Source organism: Oryza glaberrima, chromosome 3, assembly GCF_000147395.1.
Source record: "Oryza glaberrima chromosome 3, OglaRS2, whole genome shotgun sequence".
Taxonomy (NCBI): domain Eukaryota; kingdom Viridiplantae; phylum Streptophyta; class Magnoliopsida; order Poales; family Poaceae; genus Oryza; species Oryza glaberrima.
This window is the reverse complement of record NC_068328.1, coordinates 7,027,438-7,047,907: the sequence shown is the minus strand read 5'-3', so window position 1 is coordinate 7,047,907 and position 20,470 is coordinate 7,027,438. Positions and strand designations below refer to the sequence as shown.

At 43.5% G+C, this 20,470-nt stretch overlaps 4 protein-coding genes across 4 annotated transcripts; 3 read left to right on the top strand and 1 right to left on the bottom strand.

Annotated features, from left to right (window-relative positions):
* The first annotated feature begins 58 nt into the window (after positions 1 to 58).
* On the top strand, positions 59 to 3,684 carry LOC127768894 (uncharacterized). The gene is made up of 5 exons (XM_052294560.1): positions 59 to 386; positions 501 to 583; positions 2,412 to 2,467; positions 2,558 to 2,653; positions 3,357 to 3,684. The coding sequence occupies exons 1-4, from the start codon at positions 215 to 217 to the stop codon at positions 2,634 to 2,636; spliced, it is 390 nt and encodes a 129-aa protein (XP_052150520.1). The 5' UTR covers positions 59 to 214; the 3' UTR covers positions 2,637 to 2,653; positions 3,357 to 3,684.
* Positions 3,685 to 7,393: 3,709 nt separating this feature from the next.
* On the top strand, positions 7,394 to 9,415 carry LOC127767892 (U-box domain-containing protein 21-like). The gene has a single exon (XM_052293370.1). It carries the CDS (start codon positions 7,772 to 7,774, stop codon positions 9,107 to 9,109), a length of 1,338 nt encoding a protein of 445 aa, XP_052149330.1. The 5' UTR covers positions 7,394 to 7,771; the 3' UTR covers positions 9,110 to 9,415.
* Positions 9,416 to 11,661: 2,246 nt separating this feature from the next.
* On the top strand, positions 11,662 to 15,709 carry LOC127766879 (translocase of chloroplast 34, chloroplastic-like). The gene is made up of 8 exons (XM_052292044.1): positions 11,662 to 11,827; positions 11,933 to 12,080; positions 12,249 to 12,356; positions 12,445 to 12,569; positions 13,586 to 13,850; positions 14,905 to 14,973; positions 15,061 to 15,222; positions 15,324 to 15,709. Exons 2-8 carry the CDS (start codon positions 11,979 to 11,981, stop codon positions 15,474 to 15,476), a joined length of 984 nt encoding a protein of 327 aa, XP_052148004.1. The 5' UTR covers positions 11,662 to 11,827; positions 11,933 to 11,978; the 3' UTR covers positions 15,477 to 15,709.
* Positions 15,710 to 16,084: 375 nt separating this feature from the next.
* Positions 16,085 to 19,084, bottom strand: LOC127766878 (uncharacterized). The gene has a single exon (XM_052292042.1). The coding sequence runs from the start codon at positions 18,934 to 18,936 to the stop codon at positions 16,306 to 16,308; it is 2,631 nt and encodes an 876-aa protein (XP_052148002.1). The 5' UTR covers positions 18,937 to 19,084; the 3' UTR covers positions 16,085 to 16,305.
* Positions 19,085 to 20,470: the final 1,386 nt, after the last annotated feature.

Here is a 20,470-nt window from a genome sequence, read left to right as displayed (position 1 = left end):
AAAGCGACCGCAGCGAATCACTTGGCAGCGAAGGAAAGCCGAGGCGGCCATTTACGACCCACCTGTCCATCCCGCACCCATCTAGAAACGCGTCCACGCAGATCGGAGAGACCGAGGCTGCTTCTTCCTCTTCTTCTTCTTCCCCCAGCCGCGTCGTCGAGAAGGTTCTAGAGGGTTCGAGAGAGGGTGGGAGGGACCGCGAAAGCGACGGACGATGGCGCTGCAGTGGATGATCCTGGCGTGCGTGGTGGCGGCGGAGGCGGCGGTGGCCGTGATGCTCACGCTCCCGGCGCCCCGCGCCGTGCGGAAGCAGATCGTCGGGCTCACCTCGATGCTCCTCCAGCCATTCGCCGGGATACTCCCCTTCGCGGCCTTCCAGCTCCTCGGTGCGCGCGCGCTCGCCTCTCCCTCTCGTGGTTTTGGCCCGAGGTTTCCGCCCTCTCGTTACAGCGCTCTGACTGGCTTGCTTTTTTTTTTTTTTTGGCCCCCCGGATGTGCAGATATCTACTGGAAGAACGAGCACAGGTTGATGTGCACCTCCGAGATTTGCACCGCTGACGAGCGTATCCGCTTTGAGAAATCCGTGAGTGAATTAAGATCTTGTGCGCCTTTTCAGTTCTAGTTTGTGTTCAGTATTTTTAGGGTTTTATGCAGCTTTGTTTTGTGCGTGTCCATTTTGGATAAATGTGAACGGCCAAAAATGTATGCCTTCAGGAATTGTAAGAACAATAAACGCCAATTGATTTTCGCCTTCACAAAGAACCGGATTGAAGTATATACTTTTCAGAGTAGTATATAAGGCCGAACAGATGAGAACTTTTCAGAGTGTAGGTTGGACAACATTTGTGAATGCCGGATTTTAGTTGTTCCATTAGGGGCACTCTACTTAGACGATTCCTTCTAATCATTTGGTTTCAATACAAAAATAAAATTAAATTTGGTTCTTAGAAAAAAAAAGTAGAGCTCAGAACTCCTGAAAATTAGCAAAAGTAATTGGAATTGAGATAACAGAAGAAACATACACGTGTTATGCTTTCAACTCCATAATTTATATGCCTTGAATTTTAAGGCTACTAGGAAAGGAGGAGAACTGGCCATACTTTGGCAACCCTCTTTGGCCATACATCCACCATTATTCTCTTCGGTCTGGAGGAATTGTTTGTATCTGTACATCTCATACCCTGAAGGATGTTCTACTTCCTGACATTGAATGTTTGGTTTGTATCGTTTTTCTTTCCATGAAAACTGCCTTCACAAGGAATTTGTTATGTAAAGCTTTTCTTGGGGGTCTGAAATGCTCTAGCCCTATTGCTGAACAGTTAGACCAGTGAAATTGGCAATACAAAAAATGTAATGGGTTATGAGAACTTTTCTTTAGCTGGCACAATGGATGGATCTTGTTCTTCTAGAAGAAATGGCTAGCCAGAATTCAAACTTGTTAACTGACTAACTGACCACTGCATTTAAATCATGTGTTGCAATCTTTTTTCCTTTTCCAGAATAGCATGTTGAATAATCCTTGCTAAAGCTAATCTTTATCTTTTATCTGAAGTGGCAAACAAAAGCTACCATTAAATGAATGATATCCACTGAATAATACAATACAAACGTTTTGCGAGCTTCCTGTGTTTAACTTGGTATTGGGCTGACCTCATGGCAGATTGGCATGTGATGGGTTTGTTCTGGCACTGTCCCAGAATTATGCTTGTGCCAAGCAAAACTAGTGTAGCTGTCATTGGCTGGGATCTACAGTGTCAACCATGAAATTGTTTTTGTCCCCTCAATCATTTGTGCATTTTAAATAATTTATTTCCTTATGTTCACAAAATAAGAAAAAAAATAGCCATTACATCTATTAAATCAATGTATAATGCCATCAACGGGACGGCTTAAATAAAGTAAACATTCATTTTAGGATTCCTACGAGGACTAGGATTCCTAGCGCTAGAGCTAAAGCAGAGGTATTCGTCTAGGAACAGGTATCTTCGGCCGATCAGTTGGAGCAGTAACCCTAACGACTCGTGTTTAACCCCAACCCCTCAGCTACGGAAGTGTCAACAAACTAGCCGGTACAGGAACGTGGAAGTCAACGAAGTGAAGGCAGGGTGAAATGCACAATAGCTCATAAACATACCTAGATACTTTTCATTGCGTACACCTTACCAATACCAACTACTTTCATATTATCTATAATACCATTTGCATAATCAATTTATTTTAATGGTTAATGGGTTTGAGCTTTGTTATATGTTTTTTTATCAGATTCAGAAGATTCGGAGAGTAAATTACCTATGTCTAATGTCTAGTAGTTTCAGCAAATTCTTTAATGCATTTTAAGCTGTGCAAAGTAAGGAGTTGTATTGGTTTCTTCATCTTCCTGTGTTCTCATCAATGAATATTTTCTTGTACAGATCTTCAAGGCCCAGAGGAATGTCATTCTTTGTGTTTCAGCATGCCTCCTTTACTGGTAAAGCAACACAACTGCAGAATCTTATGGACATATTGTCCATGGAATTTTATCTTATCATTTTTTTTTAAAAAAAAAACTTTGGGACAGGTGCATTTTCCGTATTTGCAAGTACAACAAGGATATTAAGGCATTGGAGGAGACTGAGAAACGCCTCAAGGAAGAGTAGATTAATCACACTTACAGGTCTGCCAATAACTTAGACAACACGTTTTCAATGGAGCATATGGCTGTTGATTTAAAATGTCGACTCAACAATCTTTTCAAAAATCGAGATTTAGTTTATTGGAATCCTTTTACTAGATAGACGTTGAAGATTCTTGTTTTAGACTTGTGTTGATGTATTTCAAGGAGTAGGCTTAGCTGAGAACCTAGATCTTCACCTAATAATTTGGTGGTGATGAAACTTGGACATATTCACCATTCACCTCATTCCTGTCTTGCAAATTATAAAGCTAGGAAAGAAACAAAATCATTTCCATTTCAATTCAAAAGAATCTGATGTTTGATAAACCATGCTGGCATGCCATTGATTCTGATCAATTCTGCTCTGTTGTTCAAAGTTAAGTCATACAAGGGGTTGCATGAATTTTTAAATGACTTTGTTATTGGCTGCCATGCTTGCGAATACGGAAATAGAATTACATTGAGCACTGGCATTCATTTATCTTTCCTTCATAATCACTTGCTGCACCAACAATTGTGTAGTCTATTAGACAATGCTTAAAGATTGGTTCCAGTAAAGGCTGAAATATCAGGTGCTAGTGGTGCCATACTTATCTTGTGTCAAGTAGATGAATGTGATGTTACCATCCAACTGTGCACAAACTTGCAATAATTTGACATGGGAAAATTGATGGATCGTTCCTTCTATAATTTATTGATGCAGGTGGATTTTGTGCTATTCCTGTCCTTCAGATGTATGCAGATAGTTATGTGGGATTCCCAGTGTATATTGTTCACCTTGAGGCAAAGAAAATGTTACGCTGTTTCGGCACATGATTTTCAGTACGATTTCTCGTTTAATTGTAAGTCGTCCGGATTCTCTTTTTTTGTGTTTTAACTTGGGATGATGTCAGTACGATTTCTCGTTTAATTGTAAGTCGTCCGGATTCTCTTTTTTTGTGTTTTAACTTGGGATGATGTCTACCAAGAATACATGAGAACCACTGAACCCTGGTCATCCTTCAATTCAACCGTTTGAACATTTGCCTGCATGTTGTCTGAACATCCATTTACTGGCTTCCTCGTGGTCATCGTTGTTGAATTAGTCTGGTATGTGTTTAGAATTGTACATGGGACTGCTCGATGCATCTAGTATGTACGGCGTCAAGGTTTCTGAACAGTTGAACCAAGACTCGGTCTTAAACCTACGGTAGATATGTACTTTACGTTGCAGCTTGCAAAGGGCAAAGGTTTGGAGTACCCCATGTATCAGGGCAAATGTTTCCAGCTGTTTTACGTTTGCCAAGCCCACGGATTTATTATTATCTCGTAGGCTCTGTTATCCTTTTCACCATTCTGACTAATTCACGGAGCTTTGCAATGGAACGGCGGATGAGAAAGTATGCTATTCATGTGCAGACTGCATATGTCCGATGAGAACAAACTCGCTCTGTATCTGTAAACCTCAAACTGCAGAGAAACCACAGTAGATACTCTCTTACATTGCATTTGGAAGGTCTTCTTACATCGAGGCAGGTACGAACTGTTCCCGTTGTTTGGGGTTAGGACCGGGTTGATGTGAACCCCTTCCGAACTGCACGACACGGCGGAGGAAAGAACAGCTTGCTTAGCTAGCTCTACCTGTTTGCACACCAGAAAGAGAGCGTACGGTGGCCGGAAGAAATAGAGGAAAAGACGCCGTCGTCTTCTCGCGAACACGCGGTAGTCGCGTACCCGCGCGCTGGAGAAACCGTGTTGCCGCGGCGGACACAGCGGCAGAGTCATGGACTCGGACTCTCATGGGAATGAGTATAAACACTGGCATGAACAAGTTCTCTCTGCTGCAATTTCTTCAAAAAAATGCCAGAAACAAATTGCCAGCACCTAACATGAACAGGCAAATAAACAAGTAAAAAATGCCACACAAATTTCTGTAGTATGAGAATACACGCAACGAAGTAGTTAAAAAGGAGAAAAGAAAAGGAATATAGCATTTTTGTTTCTCTAAACGAAACGTTTCCTCTCATATGAAACGCATTTTGCTGCCTACTCCAGTCACACAATGCGTGCACGATATGGAATAGTTTATGTGGCGCAAAGGAGCGTGTGACGGTGTGGAGCGTGTCGGTCTTAGTTAAAACTGAATGGCGTTTGGTCCGTGCCTACCTCCATCAGAGACCAGGAATTGACTGGAACAAAACAATTCAGTTGCTCAAACATAAATATATTTATAAATCATAAAACATTCAACCTATTGGACGGGCAATCGAGTGAAATTGAATGTTAGGTGAATTCACCTAAATTTCGGTTTCCACGTAGCAGGATAGACCGAGCATGGGAACAGAGAAAAGGGGCGCATGAACTGAATCCTGTTGACCCCTCCCGGTTTTGTCTAATGAAGCTAACTGTTGTCTGAAGCTTTGGCATTTTCAGTCGTTTGAATTTGTTTGTCCTTTAACATAACTTCTGGCAATCTAGAATCAGCATCAGCTCTTGCAACTCTTCACTTGATATGCTTCTAGAGAAAGAAAATGCAAACACAAAGAGATGTTCACAGAATTTGAAAAGTAGCAAATGAATTCATATATAGCCAGTCATAAGTCCACTGGCTATGTACATCCTCTCATGAATGCAGAGTCCGGGTTTCATAATCCTTTTTTTTAAAAAAAAATCCATTGTTAGATATTTCCTCCGTCCCAATTCAGATTCATGGTAATGATTTGATTTTTTTAAAGACAAATGGTGTATCTTCCAAAAGAAATGCTCCCTAAATTGACAAACTTAGCTAGCTTAGTTGAATGATCACACTGATGTGGTTAAAAACCATAATGACCATTACTCAGTAATCTGTAAAACACGGATTAATGAAACATTTCAAGTGGCTGTATTAACATGTCACCATGTATTTAATTGCTAAAAGAAGTCAGTGATGTATAGCTTGTATTAACTGAGTTGCTTTCAGGCAATCCATAGTGGTAGGAAAAGTACAGCTACTGTTTGGTAAGTAGGGTCTAATAGCAGTACCTGTGATTTGACCTAGCTAATTACCAGTATAAGTTTCTAGAGTAGCTCACTTGGTTTGAGTTAGTCTTAAAAATTGAAGAAGTTGGTGTGAGTTATTCCTAGGTTTGAAAATGCGAGATGTCCACACATATTTTACCGCCGCCTACAAATCTACAACCACCAGTGATTATTCTGAATGATCGGTGGTGGCATTATGAAAGCTGCAGCGATCAGCTGAATTACTCAGATGAAAGAATTGCAACGGTACTCCCTCCGGTTCTATAATAATTGACGTTTTGGATAAGATTGAGGTCAAACTTTATAACTTTGACCATCAATAACTTCAAAAATATTTAGTTTAAAGAAACTCGAACAACATTTATAAATTTATCTTTCAAAACACTATAAAAAGTAAACATGCATTTATTTATTGTGTATATTATAATAGAAAAATAAGGTCAAAAGTATATTTTGTAAACCGTGTCATTGTCCAAAATATCAATTAAAATGAAACCGGAGGGAGTATTTCTCAAAAGAAATTTCACAGCCACTGCATAAGATTTACTTCGACTTAGCCGGTATTCCGAGCGAAAGTTACCGTACTGTTCGCGCAAGTGACGAACTGAATACAATGGTGACAAAAGCAAGCAGTTGCATAAACAACGACTGGACTTTGAATAATTCTAGTTTTATAGGATGAACCGGTCCTTTTCTTGCATAATTATAGATCCCGGTTAGTATCACCTTATCCTAGTCAAGAATGTGGAAAAAAACAATTACAAAATTGAAATCAAAGTGACACACAAAATCAATTAATTATTCCACATGCCATTTGGTATGAACTCATGAAGCATAAAAAACTGGACCTATGTATGAGCTACATTCACACAGGATCATAAACTCCTAAATCCTTCAAATTTAAAAGAAGAAAAAAAAAAGAATACGACGTACGGTTAAGTTCATTATGGTGGAACCAACCCACCCAAATTTTAATCATAGGCTTAACACTGATGATCATACTTACAGCTAATTATTTTTCTAGTGACAAACATATATGTCGACAGCAAAACACCCGTGGTGACTTCATCCACATGTCAGTTCAGTCTTCTGGAGATAATATATGAGTAAAGTATACATGTGCGTTCATATGGGTGAATATATGCGTGATACGAGCACCTATGTCTATATTATTTTCTCATTCAATGCTTTCTTCGTAAAAAAACATATTGACGGAGGGAGTACTACCTCCTTTCTATTAGTAGTCGCTTTGACTTTCTTCTTGCAATGTTTGATTATTTGTTTTATTTGAAAAATTAGTGCAAATATAAAAAAGATAAGTTATACTTAAAGTACTTTTCATAATAAAACAAGTCACAAATAAAATAAATAATAATTCTATAATTTTTTGAATAAGATAAATGATCAAACGTTACGAACAAAAACTCACAACGACAAATATTTTGGGACGGAGGTAGTAATACATAAGAAGAAGAAGAAATGAATGTGAGTTGGCATTTACTTTCTCCGTCCCAAAAATAAGTGTACTTTTACACTGTTCACGTCTAACGTTTGACCGCTGATCTTATTTAAAAAAAATTATGATTAGTATTTTTGTTGTTATTAGATGATAAAACATGAATAGTATTTCATGTGAGACTTACTTTTTTTTTATTTTTTTTCAAATAAGACGGACGGTCAAATAAATAATATTTCTATAATTTTTGAATAACATAAATAATCAAACATTACAAACAAAAACTCACAACGATAAATATTTTGAGACGGAGACAGTAGTACATAAGAAGAAGAAGAAATGAATGCCGAGCTGGCATTTACTTAGCTAAAGCACAGCGTTTATTAACTCGGTAGCCGTTCCGACCGTTTCCTCCCCTCCCTCTCCCGCGGTTTGCAAGGACGCCCTCTCGTTCAAACGTTCGTCTGTTCAAACGTCAACCTTTCCAATTCAAACAATCAAACCCCTTTACCCTTCTCCCAACCTCCTCCTATTTGAACCCTTCCCACCACCTCCAGTCTCCCGTATTGAACTCTTCTCAGCTCAAAGCCTTACACCACAACACGCAGCTGTTCTCGCTGGGCTTCTCTTCTTGCGCTGCGGTGATCGATCGAGAGCTTGGGATGGCGCTGCTGGCGCGGAGGGCGCGGAAGGCGGTGATGGCGAAGGCGCCGGCGCCGCTGCTGCAGAAGAGGGGTGGCGGCGCGGCGGCGGAGCTGGCGATCCCGGCGCACTTCCGGTGCCCGATCTCGCTGGACCTGATGCGCGACCCGGTGACGGCGCCGACGGGGATCACGTACGACAGGGAGGGGATCGAGGCGTGGCTGGACACCGGGCGCGCGGTGTGCCCCGTCACCCACGCACCGCTCCGGCACGAGGACCTCGTCCCCAACCACGCCATCCGCCGCGTCATCCAGGACTGGTGCGTCGCCAACCGGTCCCGCGGCGTGGAGCGCATCCCCACGCCCAAGATCCCCGTCACGCCCGTGCAGGCCTCCGAGCTGCTGTTCGACGTCGCCGAGTCGGCGGCGCGGCGCGGCGCGGCGGGGCGCGCCGCCGGGGCGGTCGCCAGGGTCCGGGCGCTCGCGAGGGACAGCGAGCGGAACCGGCGGTGCTTCGTGTCCGTCGGCACGGGGCGCGTGCTGGCCGCGGCGTTCGAGTCTCTCGCCGCCGCCGGGGAGGCGGGCGTTCTCGAGGACGTCCTGGCGGCATTGGTCTGCATGATGCCGTTGGACGAGGAGGCGGCCAGGGTCTTGGCCTCGTCTAGCTCGATGGGTTCACTCGTCGCCATTGCCAAGCACGGGAGCTTGGCCGGAAGGCTGAACGCTGTGCTGGCGATCAAGGAGGCCGTGTCGCGGGACGGAGCGTTCGTGGACCTGGCGGATGACAAGGTCGACAAGGTCGTCGACGCGCTGGTCGTGATCATCAAGGCTCCGATCTGCCCGCAGGCCACCAAGGCTGCCATGGTCGCCACCTACCACCTGGCGAGCTCCGACGAGCGCGTCGCGGCGAGGGTAGCATCCACGGGGCTCGTCCCAACGCTCATCGAGGCCCTCGTAGACGCCGACAAGAGCGTGTCCGAGAAGGCCCTGGCGGTGCTCGACGCAATGCTCGCCTCGGAGGAAGGCCGCGCGAGCGCGCGGGGCCACGCCCTCGCAATGCCGGCCCTCGTGAAGAAGATGTTCCGCGTGTCCGACGTGGCCACCGAGCTCGCCGTGTCGGCGATGTGGCGGCTCGGCTGCAAGGCCTCCTCCGGCGACGAGGAGGCCGCCGCGACGGGGTGCCTGGTCGAGGCGCTGCGTGTGGGCGCGTTCCAGAAGCTTCTCCTCCTCCTGCAGGTGGGCTGCAGGGACGCGACCAAGGAGAAGGCCACTGAGCTGCTCAAGATGCTCAACAAGCACAAAGGGTTGGGGGAGTGTGTCGACGCTGTGGATTTCAGAGGGCTCAATAGGCTGTCATGAATTGAGATCAGTGTTCAGAATCATTGTAAAAATAGTTGCGAGCAGCTAGGAAATGCAGATTGTAAAAATAGTTGATGGGGATTTTTGCGGATGTGCTTTCCATGCTAGATTGTAAATCTAATTGCAAAAACAAGTTTCCTACTTTCCTCACTGTAAATATTTTGCATGTAAATTCCTTCTTTTACTGCCCATTTGACTTTTGCACGATTTTTTTAAAATATATCTGTCGTTGTTTTTGTGGATGAGATTTTTCACATTTCGAGCCAACAACAATCAAATTAGATGCATAACGTTCATTTGTCCTAGTGTAACCAACACCAACCGGATCGCCGTTTTCAATTAAAAAATGAATTTGAGTTTTTATTATCCACTAAAATCAACATTCCAGTCGTAAGAAGAATCTTAAACGTTGAACACCTGTTCCTCCAACCCAACCTGCATGAGGCAGGTACAAGTTCTCAGTTCTCACCTTTGAAAACTTCGGTTCAAGCTTGGACGAAAGCGGCTGTGGTCGGTCGATCCGAGCGTGACGACCCGGTTGACCTCCACGGCTCATCCACCGCGCGCAGCGCTCAGCCTCTCGGTCAGGACCGCGCGACCCCATCCAGAATTTTGACCTCTCCTCCCAACCTCGAGCACGCGCTATGCATCTGCACGTGAAACCGTGATATTTCACGCCGCGGCGCGCCGCACTATGCTCCTCGACCTCGACGGCTCGACCGACGGCAGCCGGCTGGCTAAGCCGCGTTCACCGATCTGCTCTCCTCGGCCGGCGCGGCGCTAGTGTGTGCAGCGTACTCCTCGACCGGACGCCAGTGGCGCGCACGGGGTTGTGGTGGTGGATTGGGTGGATAAGCTCATACGCACGTACGCAACGTGAAACACGAGCCCGCGGCTGCGCCTACGCGCCCCCCGGGGGGGGGGGGGGGGGGGGGGGGCGCCTGGACGTCGCTCCTCGGCACACGCGGCGTCGGCTCGCTGGAACACGGCTCTCCCCGGGAAACTATTCTAATCCCTTAAGGGGATGTTCCCTCGTTTGCTCAAAAACCATCTAAACAGTTATGAAAAATTCTGGAAAAATTTGATAACATTCATACAACACACACACATATATATATATAGGTAAATTAACTGGTACTACATGGAGTATGGGCTCCAAGATTCAAATTGAGTATATACCCAATTTGAATGAGTATGAATTTTTTTTGTAAATGTTTAGATATGAACATTAACTTCTTTACTAACAAGTTCAAACAAGTTTGAACTAAGTTTAAACTTTTTTTTTTGTTAGATTTTGGTTCTAGATATATAACATCCAAACATATAATTTATTAGGTATGTAATAATGAATTGTGAAATAAAGTTGAGTTTGAGTTGTTTTGTTGTTAGGTATTTGTATGAATCAATTTCATATACCTAGGTATATACTCACAATTTGAAAATTTTTAAAAATTTGAGAGAATTTGTGTGTTTTATACCTTGGAGCCCAGACACCATGAAGTCCCATATGGGTATCATATATATATATATATATATATATATATATATATATATATATATAACTCCATAAAATCTTAAGTCCAAACTCAACTCACACGTCGACATATAAAAAAGACAAATTCAGCATATGAATAATATCGTACTGTTTATATCTAAATTTGCCTTTTTTGTTTCTCGATGTGTAGATCAAATTTGAATATAAATTTTGGTGGACTAGTAGGTATCATTATACTCTACATTGCCAATTTTTTATAGAAATTTTTATACCTATTTGTATCGAATTTGGAAAAAAAATATGTACGAGAGATGTCCCCTCGAGGGATTAGAATCCACTGTCGGCTCTCCCCACCGCGCCGCCCGCGCTCCAGCCAGCCGAACCGCGGAGCGGAGTCTGGTCGACCGCGAGTGTGCCGTGAGACCGCCCGTCGCCATCCTCCCACGACGCGGTCGCCGGTGGCCGTTTGGGCCGCGTCTCGGATCTGAGTCAGAATGGGCCTAATGGAGAGATGGGCTGTACGGAGATGGACGTTCGACTCGGTCTAGTTAGACTGGGCCGCAGGTCAATAGAAACCTTTTGCCTAGTTGTAGTCCGGTATTCGTCCGAAGAAAAAGAGGTAAATTGCAGTATTGCACCAAGACTACTAGAGTAATAATAACGTAATTACAGATCAAGGTTGGGATTTTGTAATTACGTCCAAGGTTGAAAATCCCAACCATATTCCCGTGAGGCGTTGCTACCGGAATTCTTCCAATTTTACTTGCTGCACTCAATGTTTTAATACAAAAAAAAACTTATGTGCACTCAAGGTTTTAATAAAAAAAAACTTATGTGCACTCAAGGTGTATGATAAAGTAGATTTACATGAGTAGAACAGAAGGCCACAGCTCTTTTTATCAACAACTCAACAACAATTCCAAAATAAACAGCTCTAACTTGTCGTCTCAGAGAGCTGAACCCAACCAAAAGAACAAGCGCCCGCAGGCCCAGCCCGTTTAGCCCACAAGAAAAAGCAAAAGACAAAACTAGAAAAAAAAAAGAGAAAGAAAAGAGGAAGAGTGAAGAAAAGAAAAGTTCATCTCCTCCTCTCCTTATCCCTTCCCTTCACCAAAACCCCCCCGACACCGAGCCCCTCCTCCTCGACCTCGCCGCAAATCCTCCGCCGCTCCTCCGCCGCTAGGGCATAACCGCCCGCCTCTCGCCGGCATCCGCATCTCCCGGTAAGCATTCCGTCCGAGTCTCCACGTGGTCCTCGCGGCCGCCGCCCTGCGCCCTGTCCAAATTGGGTCGGGGTTTCTGATTTGATTGGTTGGTCCATGTGTTAGGGGAAGGGAAGGGAAGGGAAGGGAAGGAAGGAAGGTGAGGGCGGATATGTCGGCGGCGCCGATACCCCGCGAGTGGGTGGGGCTGCAGCAGTTTCCGGCGGCTACCCAGACCAAGCTGCACGAGCTCCTCGGCAAGCTCAAGGAGGAGGTATTACACGCCTATGCAAACGCTTCTTTTATGGACTGGTTAATGGATTGGCGATGATTATATATATCCCGCTCTTGTTTTACGTTGTTAGTAACTGGTGGTAATTGTGTGTTTTGTTACTCCGTCTGTGATGTGATTGTATGTTTTACTGCTTTGTTTGTGATGAAGAATGTGAGCACATTGACAATTCTGGTGATGGGGAAGGGCGGGGTGGGGAAGTCATCCACCGTCAACTCCATCGTTGGCGAGAGGGTCGCTACTGTCAGCGCCTTCCAGGTAATGCTTCTTCCAGGTCCGATTTCTATTGAGCCCATAACCGAAGTTGCGTACTTAGGGGTGTGTTGATGAATGTTTTCCTGTGCAGTCCGAGGGTCTCAGGCCGATGATGTGTTCTCGCACCAGGGCAGGCTTCACCTTGAACATTATTGACACTCCTGGGCTCATTGAAGGTGGATACATCAATGAGCAGGCTGTTGAGATCATAAAAAGGTACCAATCTTGAGTTATAGCGATACTTGTCTTTAATCAATACAGTTGCTTGCATGTACCACAACATCTTGTTTAGGATTTGAGATGGTACTATAACCATACTAAGGTTGCCATTTTGACCTAGGGTCAAGGGCGGATCAATCTGTAGTATATTTTCTTGGAATCAGGAGCTTTTATGTACTGAAATCGGCATCATATTTATGGGTGACACATCTCAGAAACATTGTTTTAGTTTGTGTTTCCACTTTGCCATCCGGTGGTATAAGAACGAGACAGGAGGTGATTTTATATTATTCTTGATTTTACAAACAGAATCTAGGGTGCTGTCTGAAGAGTCTTGATCCAATATTCATGTTAAACTGTTTTTTTCTGCACTATACTCACATTACTCTGAAGATAACCTGTTGGCTTTGTAATTTTGTTATTTTTTTAATATTTGTATGATTTTCTGGATATTCCAGTTCCTGTAAGCCTCCCATCAGATGGCCTAATAAGCCAAAGAAAAAGCCAAAATTTGAATTTTCAAGCTTAATTTTGAGATTGATTTTGAGATATTTTCAACATAGTTTCTTTTTCAATATTGGCTTTTAAGTCACAAAGAACACATTTATAAAAGTTTTACCCACAAATTCATTTTTATTTCCTAATAAGCCGTTTTGGCTTATTAGGAAATAAGCCAAACGATGGGGACCTAAGGGTATAATAGTCTCTAGGAGCAAACCCTGATGGTTGATTGGTTAACTACTGTTGACTGCACATCAATGCAAAAGGGAAATGGATGACTAGTAATGGAGGCGAAAAATAGAAGTGCAACTCACAATGTTAGAGAGAGTGAATCAGGTTGCAAGGAGTGACAAAAGGAAAATTCTCTTAATTATTAACAATAACTATTATGAATCAACACAACTTTTCTTTAGGTTGCTGCTCATAAATTTGACCTTCGCGAAGTTTTCATTATGCTGTCTTCAAAAGTTCTATTCCTATACAAGTCATATGTGTTATCTACTGTATCGCAGGTTTCTTCTGGGCAAGACTATTGATGTCCTCCTTTATGTGGATCGATTGGATGCATACAGAATGGACACGTTGGATGATCAAGTTATTAGAGCTGTCACCAATTCATTTGGAAAGGCCATTTGGCGAAGAACATTGGTTGTATTAACACATGCTCAGCTCTCACCACCTGATGGACTTGACTATAACGATTTCTTTACAAAAAGATCTGAGTCACTTTTGCGATACATTCGTGCTGGTGCAGGAGTCAGCAAACGAGAACTTGGGGTAATGTATACCTCACTTGTCTTTTATATGGGTATTATCGGCATATCAAGATTTTTTTTTTTTTTTTGCAATTTATCTGCAGCTTCCTCTGTCTAAACTAATATTTTTTCTTCATGTGTATTATTTGACATGCTCTTTCAGAACAATTATTCATTTTCTGTCCTGTGTTGTTGCTGTTTCTTTGCTGATCTGGAATAATAGAACACATAGTAATCTGTCATTTCCCTTCTCCTTGGGTCTATTTATTTTGCTGTGTAACTAACACACTCTCTTCAGTTCATCTGTAGGTTATGTATTTATGTGTTAATATTATTCTATGAATCAAATTATCTTTTGAAGTCACTGATTTTGCATGCTAACCGACGTCCAATGTTTTTTTACCTTGAAATTTAGTATTCATGTTATGAACCTGAACCTCCGCTTGTTTTGGTTACTTATAGTGTCTCAGTCAATGATACTCCCTCATGGGTCTACAGTTGCTTCAGCCTTCTGGGTTCTTGAGTGGCTAGCTTTAAATTGTACACTTTCTTATGTTTCCAACTTGTCTGTTTGCAAAATGCTACAACAATATGGCTGTTTGGGTGCTAAGTTTCTGGGGAAACGTGGTACTTTCCAGTTTGCACTCTCCAACACGAGATATGCATATGTCACATTGCATATGGCAAGTATACAAAATTACAGATGGAGTTGAACTCTGCAGAAAAAAGAAAATTCTCATCACTAGCTAAATGTGCATCAGTCTTAGGTTACACAAACATCTTTTTCTCCAACCTGCCTTTTTGCTTTCTGGCATGCTCTTTCAGCTAAATGTATATGGTGCATCACTCTTAGGTTACACAAACATCTTTTTCTCCAACCTGCCTTTTTGCTTTCTGGCATGCTCTTTCATTGCAAATGGTTGCAGAATTAACCTGAACTTTTTATTTCTCTGTGTACTACAGAATCTGTTTGGAAATATATTATTTCCTCAGGTGTCACAAACAGTTGTGCTTTTAAAATCTATTGTCCTTTTTCTATACTAATGTTAATTGTAATAACATTCTGCTCCTTTTAGGATTTTCCCTTGCCAATTGCATTGGTGGAGAACAGTGGAAGGTGCAAAACTAATGAGAATGGAGAGAAGGTTTGACTATCTCATCATCATGTTTGGCTTGTATTTGAACATGTCTAGCTTCTAGGTAATTGAGGATTCCATACAACTGTATCACAGGTTCTCCCTGATGGAACTCCATGGATTCCGAACTTGATGAAAGAGATTACTACTGTTGTCTCAAACGGGAGCAAATCCATTCATGTTGATCAAAAGCTAATAGATGGTCCAAATCCCAACAATCGCTGGAAGATGTTCATACCGCTCATCCTTATGGTGGAGGTTAGCTCCTTTAAAACAAAACAGTTCTAAATCTAAGCACAGCATTTTCATCTTTTGCCTCAACATAATGCCTCACTTATGTTTACCATGCTCTTCTCCAGTACTTTTTGGTTGTAAAAGGCATCCGAAGGGCCATTCATGCTGACATATCAAACGGGAAGCTAGATGACTGGGAACAGCGTTACAGAGACTTGGTTGGAAGCAAGGACCCGGTAGACCAGAAAGGTTCATCATCCGGCAACCGCAAGGCTTGAGCTGAAGAATGATACCGCATGCATCGTGACCCATTCAATTCTCTGTGCTTTTCTTTTTGCGGTCTATTCCAGTGATCTATTTGGGAAGCTTTATAGAGTTATCTGGGACAATTTGAGCAAATTTGCTCTTGTTTTTAGTTGCTAAAAAAACTGTACTGAATTTTTTTGTGCTGTCGCAATTTTGCAAATGTTGTTGATCGAAACTTCAGTTATTTGAGTTCCTTGTGATGTTCCATAGTGGCCGCCTGACCATCTGGCACCTATGTATTGTTGTGGGCTTATAGCAACATGGCAGATCCAACTTCGAAGCAGAGGTGGGCTTCCATTGCATGCTCTACAACGAGGTGTTTCCAAACTTCCAATGGAGGTTGGCTCAGGCAAGTTAGCCCGTGCAGGTACTGGACTACTGGTTAATGCTGAGTGGTATCACAATATAAGCAAGCAAAATTGACTGTAATCACAATATACGCAAGCAAAAATTAGGAGTTCACTTCAAGAAACACAGTGATCGCCAACAAATCTAGTCAGGTACTCGGGGTCGTATGGGCAACTATGTGCTTTATATTGCTATCAATATCGATTTTAAAACTGTATTTCGGCATAAAGAATGGCCAAAGAATAGCTTCAAATTGAAACCATAAAGCATTGCAAGATGTTAGCTAAAGCTTACAAAATGATTCAAAAGTCAAGTGGGTTCATCCTACCTGATCCAAATACCCAAAATGATAATATGCAAATATAGGGGCATACTCCAGATCAGGAAAGAAATACTTTCCCGAAACCCAAGTCTTTCTAATGCAATATTACAAGTATCAGCATAAGCAAAGGCCTACTGCGGTGGCTTTTGTATTTGATATGAGTTATAAAAGTCTTGGTATGGCTTGAAATCGTTTTGCCATGCTAAAAATTGCTTCTTCAAGCATTTATATACTTTTTCCTCAGCAGGCTGTATGTCTATAGCTGGAGACTCAAATTTCATCCTCACTGGGCTGAAATCAAACAAATTGGATGCAGCTTGCTCAGGTCCAGAATGAGGAATTCCAGCTCTTCCACAAACAAATGTCATAAAGTTTTCATCCATAGGTGGTGCTGTAGGAGCATGCAAACATGAAGGGTCATCTAGCTTCTGTGTTTGTTTATCCTTCTTTCTAGCAGCCTCATCAAGAGTGGGCCTATCAGTCTGAGGCTCATAAACAAAATATGGTTTATCATCTTTCACCTCTTGTGAAGCAGACCATCCATTACAGTTATCTGTATTAGCAATTGATATTTCAGGAACAAAGGCTTCAATAACTTCTCTGCACCGATGGCTTACTGAGCTGGAATCTTCCCGAGAAGGGCTGTCTATACCCTTGTTGCTATCTTCCATCGCGAGCAGAACAGGTATGGGGAGTACTGGACCAACAAGAGAATTTCCAGATTTTGCTTTGCTCGTCAGATTCCAACTAATGCTTGAAGATTTTGCCAACAGGTAAGGCCGAAGTTTATTACTATTTGGGAAACATGCAGGAACTTCCAGATATTCATATATGCGCTTTTTATTGGTGCTTGCAAGCATGTCCTTGTATTTGGAGAAGGCAACAAGAAGGATATCTGAAGATAGTCTGCTCAATATGCTTTGACATGCAATTTCGAAAATGTTCATGGGCACACTAGCATTGCATAGGAAATCTGAAACTGACTGAGAACAAGACGCAGAGTTATCCTTTGCAAATACTGATACATCTTCACTAATAACAATATGGCGGGAACGTTTGTTGACATCAGAATCATGATTCTCCAATGAGCTGCGCAGATTGCCCTTCAGAAATTTAGATAGGTAATGCAACTTCAGAAACTCGTATCTTTCAGAAAAATTTTCTCCGTGAGTGTCAAGAGAAATGGATGAGCTAGAACCCACAGACTTATGTTGTGATTCATCACAAATGGCATCATCATGTAAATCTCCAGAGGCACGGAACCTTTGCATCTCTAACTTCCCCGATGATGTTAAACGGATCAAAGCAAAGCCAGTGAATGATGACTCCAGCATTGTGTTCGGAAGCACGTGGTAACCAATGATGTAGTTCCTAATTAGTTGAGATGCAGAGCCATGTCCTGGAACGACCCCCTTGAACACCTCTTCCATAAGTCCAATGCTGCAGCTGCAGTGCTGACCTATCAAAGAAATCCGTGATGGAAGATCCCAAGCATATAGGGGAGCATTTTCTGTAGCGTCTTGCTCCTTAGGGCCACAAAAGAATAGATTAAATTCAGTGCTCCATAGTGAACCAACCAGAATGGCAAAGCCTGAATTTGATGCCCACTCATGCTCCTTAGAAGGCCTCAGTTCAGATAGTCGAAACATAGCAATATGATTTGGGTTATCAAGCCCATGCTGCCAAGCCAACACGGGTATCAAAGGCCGTCTGATATCAAAGACCATCAGGTGACGCTCTGTCACCACCGATATAAGAAAATCATCAAACGGAGCCTTGCAGAATGCAAGGTAACATTGAGTCTTGACAAAAGGATCAGTTTCAAACAACCCTTCCATCCCAACTCTTGCTAAAACCTTGTATTCACCATGATCCCCAAATCTCATATCAACCAAAAGGATGGCTGCCGTGCTCGCAACGATCACTGTCCACGGTTGCGCCCCGTACTCGCAGCTTAGCCAGTCCCCCAGGTCATCCTTGCTGCCAAAACCAACCTTCATCTTGCCTCCACGCCGTGTATCCAGATCGAACCAGCACAGCTGCCCATTTTCCAGCAGCACTACACACTCCGACTGCAAATGCTTGCTCCAGCACGCGTGCACAACAGCAGCGTCGAACGCCTGCTTGGCCGCGGGCACGAGCGCGGGGGAGCCAGAACCCCGCGACTCAACCTTGAACCAATTCACCGAGTACAACGTCGCAGCAAGAAGAAACCCCTCGATAGAGCTGTCGCGTGACCGCGACGGCCACGAGGACCAGGACGCCGTGGTGGCAAGCTGCTGGATGCGGTGCCTGGGGTGCATGAACCCATCGCTCTGCACGGAGTGGGAGAGCGGCGTGGTGGGATCGGCGACGGGGTCGAGGGTAACGTAGGAGACCTGCTCCGCGTTCTCGCCGGAAGGGAAGAAGACGACGAGGGACCGCGAGGAGGAGGGGGCGCGGAGGACGGCGAGCAGGTTGGAGGGCGCCGGGAAGGGCGGGGACGGCGCGGTGAGCAGCGCCCCCGAGAGGGGGTCGAGGTCGGCGAAGGGGAGGAAGGAGGTGGAGCGGACGAAGTGGCGGAGGAGGTGGCGGAGGCCGCGCCGGGAGGGGTGCGGCGGCTGGAAGGGGGAAGGGAGGGCGAGGAGCGTGGCGTGCGGCGGGAGCGGGGAGAAGAGGAGGGGCCCGTATGATGCGGCGGCGGCGGAGGACGTGGCGAGGGACGGCGGCGCGAAGACGGAGGAGACGGGGAAGAGGAAGCGCCAGTCGTCCGAGAGGTTCATTGCCGGCGGCGCCGGCGGACACGGCCGCGCGCGCGCAGCGCTTCGAAGGGATGCAGGCGAGTGAGTCCGGGAGGTCTTCTGTGGGGAGTTGGGGAGGAAGCGGCGGCGACGGCGGCGCGGGAGGAAGATGGGGAAGGTTTTGGGCGGTGCCTCGGTCGATCGCCGCCAACTCTACAATATCGTTAATAATAATAAAAAAAAAAGAGTAAAGTCCATCACCGGTCCCTAAACTTGTACCGTTGTGTCATCCTGGTTCCTAAACTCGTAAATTGACCGTTCAATTCCTCAAACTTGTTCGATTGTGTTATTCCGGTCCCTAAACTTGCAAATCACTCGTTTAGGCCCTACAACTCGTTCAGTTGTGTCACCCCGGTCCCTAAACAGGACGGTCTAAAAACTTTATATCGAAAAATAATTCATAACTTTTTCATGTGAACTCTAGTGAAGACAAACTTTATATCAAAATTGTAGCCCTCGACGTGACCTACAACTTTGTAGTTGAAAAGTTTTTGAATTAAAACTGTTTAGGGTCCCAAAATATTGTTGCATGTTTATAGATTTTGAAATTTTAATTTTAATATTACATTTTGGGACAAAAAATGACTTAAAATAAAAAAAATTCAACTACAAAGTTGTAGGTCGCGTCGAGGGCTACAAGTTTGATATAAAGTTTGTCTTCATTAGAGTTCACATGAAAAAGTTATGAATTATTTTTAAATATAAAGTCTTTAGACCGTCCTATTTGATCTAGATGATATTCAAATCCAAGTTAAGGACCGGGGTGACACAACTGAATAAGTTGGTGACCTAAACGACTGATCTGCAAGTTTAGGGATCGGGATGACACAATCGAACAAGTTTGAGGACCTGAACGGTCGATTTGCGAGTTTAGGGACCGGGATAACACAGCGGTACAAGTTTAGGGACCGGTGATGGACTTTACTCTAAAAAAAACTCTACAATAGTGATGAAAAGTTGAAAACGGTTAGAAAAATCACGAGATTTCGTGAACCGGTTCGAAAATTGATCCTGAGGGGATTTTCGAATGGTTTTCCATAAATTTGAATTCGAAAAGGAAAATTCGAATGAAATTTGATTGAAATATGTAAAAAAAAATTAGTTCAGTTTTCTTGTGAAATATGTAAAAAATTAGTTCAGTTTTTTTGTTGCGGTTGAATTTCGATGTAGTGATACTTGTGAACCCTCACGCTAATGAAAAGTTTGTGGTTTTAAGACGCCAGAAACAATTTTGGTTTGTACACGACACTTTATATGTAATGTTTTTATCTTTGTACTATAAAAAGTGCCCGTGCGTTACAACGAAAAAAACTAATGTTATGATAATAATTATGGATATTTTATAGTTTCATGGGAATTATATGGGATACTCCTAGACATAAACAATGAATTAAATCTATACCTAATTCTGATTCTATATCATGAAAAATGAATAATTACATTATTTGTTGACTCCATTTAGCTAGAAATAATTTTTTTGACCCCCTTCGCAAGCGACAACGGCAGGGCCCTTCCC